We start from the raw sequence: 6,000 nt of genomic DNA on the forward strand, positions 1-6,000 counted from the left end.
GCTGGGTATGAGCCTTGGTATTTAATCTGCTTCCACTTGGAGCGTGTTTGTGGCGGGAAGGGGTAGCTCTTTCAGCGGCAGTCACTGGTTCCATTTCGGCAAGGCTGGCTTCCCTTCTCGCTGCATGAACTAATGGCAGAGTTGTAGACAGAGGAGAGCTACATCTGCCATATTGTTTCTGTGCTCTCTGAGGCAGAACTGGAGAGGGGGTTGCTCATGATAGGAAATGACATGCTGGGTCCCTGCAGTACATGCCTTCTGGTTTGGAGCAGTGCAATCTCTTTGGCTTCATCACTGCTTTGCTAAGGACCAGTCTCTGGTCTGCATCGCAGTCAGCACTATGACTGCACTTGACGTGTACTCTAACATCTGGCGATGATAAGGTCCAGCCAGTACCAAAGGTTGTACCGAGAATGCATCCGCCACCCCTGTGGTTTTAAGAAGCATGAATTAGTATCGCTGCAAAACAGACCCCCCACCCCACCCCCGCCCTCCCACCCCCCACTGCCCCCAGCTATCTCTGTCCTTCATCTGAAATCACTGCTATGAAAAGACATGTACTAAAACATTCCCTCCGTTGTAGTGCATCTCTGACCACACTCGTTGAGAAATGTCCTGCTCGCTGGCGACTGAGGAACGTTGGCCAAGAGCTCTTTCCCAGTGGGGGGGATCTCACTGATGGTACTGCCCTGCTGCAGCAGACCTGATGTGTTTTGTCTCAGGATTTCAGAGGAGGGTTGGTGCATATATAGACTGACAAACCCGGAGGCTGTGAAAGGTGAATGGTAATGATCTTCGCAGAGTTATCACTGGGGACATGGCTCCCCTCCCATCCCCACATCTTCTTCAGTTTAACAGTTTTCCACTTTAAGTGATGTTAGATCCCCACATCTGGTGTCCTGGAGATGTGGCCTTCGGGACTGGCAAGGCGCCTGTACAGATGTCCTTGTGTTGGTGGTCGCCAGTGGAAATGGTGATCACGTCCGATGCTGCAGCCTGTGCCTTGACCTTGGCCTTGTAGCTGGGCCATAAGTTGTTTGGTGGGGAGGTGTTTGAACTGTGCCTGCCTCCTCCCCCTCCACACACTCTCACCTCCCCCATTGATAACAACATTCGAGGCAGATCCATTTATGTATCCAGAGATATTGTTTGATACTTTCTTTAACACAAATGTACCAGGCAAACATCGGTTTCTTAGTAATATGCACTGATATTCCAGATGAACACCCGATTCGTATTTATTTTCCCATGTGTTCTGGACCTCTTAATGCCCCCCAACCCCCTCTCCCCTCCCATTTCTATCTCTATCCCCCTTTCTCCACTCTTTCTCTCAACTTCACCCCCTTCTTTCTCCTCTCCTCTCTCTTCGCAGCCCCATCCCCTCACTCTCATTCTCGTGTGTCTGCTGACCTTGCACAGATAAAATTATACTTCATTTCAGTACAGCTGGACAATTCCTGTTCATGTCTTTGATGTCCGCTGTGAAGTGTCCTGTGGGCAATTGTTATCCATCTGACACCCTGATACATTGTTCCACTTGCTTGTGGCAGGTGGCGAGGGCGAGGAGCTAACCGTACCTCCGGCACAGGAGAGGGGATTGAGCTGGGGACAGGACAGCGAAGCGGTGAGACTGTGTTGTTGGTAGTCTTCCTCTCTCTGTGGGAATGCTTGGTCTGCCAGAGTCTTTGAACGGAACAAGAGGAGGTAGTAGAAGAAACTGGTAGAAGCCGTAGTAGCTGAAGTCATTGCCGTCATTATATATAGGCCTATCATTATTTGTGTCGCTATTGTTGTTATGAATTTTATTATCCTTACTATTTCTTGCATTCACGGGCTCAGTTCTAGAGGTAGCTCAAGTGAATTGTTACACACGCTTGCAGAACGCACAGCAGTGTAGAGTTATTCCTGGCAAAAATTCAGGGAAACAAATACACCTTGATAGTAGAACAAATCCACCTTGATTGTAGAACAAATACACTTGCAGGAGAAAAAAAAAAACAGGGTGTCACAGCATTGTGGTGATGTGCCGTGCATGGGGAGAGCAGCCTGAATTTCACCCAGAGAAATCTATTGTGACAAATAGAAAATTCAATACAATAAAATACTGCATACGCTGCATGAACTAAACATCAGGTCTGGGTCTCCTGATTGCCACATTCCCAACATCCCAAGGGAGGGAAATGAAACCAATTAGGCCTACATAATGATTACCTCCCATCAGCAATGCTATCTCAAAATCCATGTTCAACGCAACACTTCTTACATCCAGACTTCCAAAAATTAGTTCGTTTTTTGGGGGGTGTTTTTGTTGCTGTTTTTGTTTGTTTTTAAGAAGAAAAATAAATAACAGAATTGGGAAAGCATATGATGAAATTAGTAATATTAAGGGGGGTCAGGTGGGGGGTGGGAGGGGTGTGTGTGGGGGGCCGGGGGGGGGGGGGGGGGGAAGGAGAGGGAAAAATGCATTCAGGTAAAATGCAAAAGAACAGCTAACAGAGATCAAGATAGTCACACATGAAAGCTGGAACGTCCATTCTCTGTTCTTTCAGGACAAGTACAAGAATATTTGACCGCGGACCAGCACAGAGATCACCCACAACCACCCGCCCAGCCGGCAGTGAGCGTGCAGGGTGAGGAGGAGGGGCACCTCTACAGTGAAATTCCCGACAGCGCCTGCTTATCCAACCCCGGTCTCTCTGCAAGGAAGGGGGCACCACCGGCACCTACCTGTTCTGATTCCCCATATGTGGACGCAAGATCAGCCGCCTGCCCTCCTCCGTTAGCATCTTTCTTCTCTGCTGACCCGACCAAGCGGGATTCTGATTCTTCCTACCAGAATGTCCAGTTGGCCTCCCTTGACCCGAACTACGAGAGAATGAATGTGGCACAAGACCCACATGTTTATGAAACAAAAAGGGGAAAACCAGTCGACAACATGAAAAAGTAAAAGGCGATTTTGATAACAAAGAAATCACACTAATATGGTGTGTATAACATTACATCACATAAAAAAAAAGAAGAGAGAAACCTGGTCTGTGTTAAAACAGCATTGATTTATAGTTATTTCATTCTTCATTGAGTTTTGTCCACATGGTTTAATGCTGCATTGTAACTTGATTTGGAAATGACTGTTTGTTTTTGGAAAATGTATGTGTTTGGGGGAGGTATTCCTATCTCACATTCAGGGGTGTGGGAAGGACTAAATCAAAATAAGTGAACTGTAGCTGGGGGGATGGGGAGGGGTAGTTGTGGGGGGGTGTAGGGGGGGGGAGGAGCTGTGAAAGACCCTGGTTGACAAACCCCAATAACAGTGCAGGAATCACCAATGTTTTATAGTTCTGCATGGGGTCAATATTAAACTTTTGTTTTAAATAATGGCACATAAACACACAAAAGAAAGGAAAAAAAGTGTTTCCTATAAGCCAAAAACTTGGTATACAGAACAAAACATACTTTCAGTTTGTAGTGGAGATGAATCTGTGGTTCTTGTGTTATAGATCCCAGATGTAAATAACACATGCTGACAGCAGCCATCAAGTATATCACAGTATCATGGTTGACATAATTTCAGCAGAAAAAAAAGCATTGTCAGTTGTTGCAGTTTTTGTTGCCTGAAGCCTTTCCTATAAGCCAAAAATCTGGTATATTGAACAAAACGTACTTTCAGTTTGTAGTGGAGATGAATCTGTGGTACTTCTGTTATAGATCCCAGATCTAAATAACACATGCTGACAGCAGCCATCAAGTATATCACAGCATCATATGCTCACATACTTTCAGCAGAAAAAAAAAGCATTGTCAGTTGTCACAGTTTTTGTTGATGAAGTGATAAATGGTCCAGGTGACCAGACAAGAACAGTGGTCACTGTATGAACTAAAATGACTATTAGTTACTGAGTGAATTTTGATAGTTTCAGAATTTGTTGGTAGTATATTTTTGATTGTGTACTATTTACATTGTGTGCTATGACTTGTGTGTTTGTGTGTGCTTGTGTGTATTGTGGGTGTGTGTGTGTGGAGGGGGGGGGGGGGAGGGGAGGGGAGGGGGGGTGAATAATTTTCAATGATGTTTGGTATCTTGTGTTCAATTTTTTTTTTGATATTTACATGTGTTCTATTTGTAAACACCTTGGGTTTATTTTCAAGTTTAGACGTAAATGCTCATAATAATAATGTGTGTGAGAGTACGTGCTTGTCACTTTCTTTAAAGTCTTTTCACTTCAAGTGATATTAGACCAGTGTGTGTGTGTGTGTGTGTGTGTGTGTGTATCTGTGTCTGTGTGGGCAGGGGTGTCTGTGCATGCATGTGTACCAGTGTGTGAAATGTGTGTGTTCCCTGCTACAATTCTGAGTTTTAGTGTGAAAAACATATTTCAGTACACTCCCAACGACAGGAGTAAATCATTTTTTGCTTGTTTGTCTGTTGTTTTTAATTCAAAGCTTGTTTGTTGTCTTAAATTCAAAGTTTGTCTGTTGTTTTTAATTCAAAGCTTGTTTGTTGTCTTTAATTCAAAGTTTGTCTGTTGTTTTTAATTCAGAGCTTGTTTGTTGTCTTAAATTCAAAGTTTGTCTGTTGTTTTTAATTCAAAGCTTGTTTGTTGTCTTTAATTCAAAGTTTGTCTGTTGTTTTTAATTCAAAGCTTGTTTGTTGTCTTAAATTCAAAGTTTGTCTGTTGTTTTTAATTCAAAGCTTGTTTGTTGTCTTTAATTCAAAGTTTGTCTGTTGTTTTTAATTCAAAGCTTGTTTGTTGTCTTAAATTCAAAGTTTGTCTGTTGTTTTTAATTCAAAGCTTGTTTGTTGTCTTTAATTCAAAGTTTGTCTGTTGTCTTTAATTCAAAGTTTGTCTGTTGTTTTTACTTCAAAGCTTGTTTGTTGTCTTTAATTCAAAGTTTGTCTGTTGTTTTTACTTCAAAGCTCGCTACTTTTCATCAAAATGACTCAGAATTGACTCTCAGTCGGAATTAAATAATGCATGACATTTGGCACAAGAGTTGGTTCCATCAAGACAGAACAGTTTAGAAATGGGCCTTTCATTATCCGAACGGAAAAGTGTCACAGTCGTTTATTTGCTTTTTTCCCATCAAATGCATGCATTGGCAGCAGCATTGCAAGACTGACAGCCGTTGTTGGCGACATCATACGTAAGTTTCTACCCCTTCCCCCTCTCCCATTTTCTCCCCTGATTTGCACAGATCTCAAAAATGGCTTCTGGGGCTTTTCTGTGACAGCCACGCCCAACTGACAGACATTTTTCTATTTAATCCTTTTTTTCTTCAATGGAAAAGAGCATTTACGCGTTTCTGTGCAGCTCTCGCATCCCTGTACATTTGTAGATATACATCTTGGCTAACGTTATTACAAAATAACATATAGCAGCAGCTGTTACGTGTTCATCAGTTCCAAGAATTACAATATTAAGTGAGATGTGGATATGACGTATATTTTAGCATTTCTCACTGAACAGATTTTTTGAAGCAAAAGCTTCAGGTACATGTACTATACTATAAAAAGAATGTTTTGTTAAATTTCAAGCATAATCACGCCACACTCATTTGTTTGCATCAGTTAAAACCATAGCATTCAAAGCAACATTTGTAGCAGTGATTGCCATGTATTATTCTTACTTGCAGCAACAATTTCAGTTTGATATCTCTTTTTCTAATAATTTTCTTCGCACGCTGTTTTTAATTTCATATCGATATTCGATTTTTCTGATCATTCGAGCAAACAATATGCTTTGGAGGTATCTTGTACTCTTGTACCAAAAAAATTGCAATATGTTTTAGCACCTTTGTGTACATAACTGATCGTCCTTAATACACTGAACTTGTCCAAATGACAGTTACTACCATCAATTAAACCTATTCCAATATTGTTGACAAACTGCTTTTGTACAGTTATACACCATTCAAAGTCACAAAGTTCAAAGACAAAGTTGGCGATAAACTCTTTGTAAATGAAACATGTTCCGTTTCTTTCAAGAAAATGTTTTATATGAT

At 41.9% G+C, this 6,000-nt stretch overlaps 1 protein-coding gene across 1 annotated transcript in view; it reads left to right on the forward strand.

Moving 5' to 3' along the window:
• Positions 1-5,088, forward strand: part of LOC143284711 (uncharacterized) — a 67,670-nt gene extending 62,582 nt beyond the window's left edge. The window contains exons 21-22 of the mRNA XM_076591646.1: positions 1,551-1,624; positions 2,550-5,088. Of these exons, the coding sequence (XP_076447761.1) occupies positions 1,551-1,624; positions 2,550-2,947 (472 nt within the window). The 3' untranslated portion in view covers positions 2,948-5,088. The remainder of the gene's footprint in view (positions 1-1,550; positions 1,625-2,549) is intronic.
• Positions 5,089-6,000: the final 912 nt, after the last annotated feature.

This window comes from Babylonia areolata, chromosome 8, assembly GCF_041734735.1.
Source record: "Babylonia areolata isolate BAREFJ2019XMU chromosome 8, ASM4173473v1, whole genome shotgun sequence".
Classification (NCBI taxonomy): Eukaryota; Metazoa; Mollusca; class Gastropoda; order Neogastropoda; family Buccinidae; genus Babylonia; species Babylonia areolata.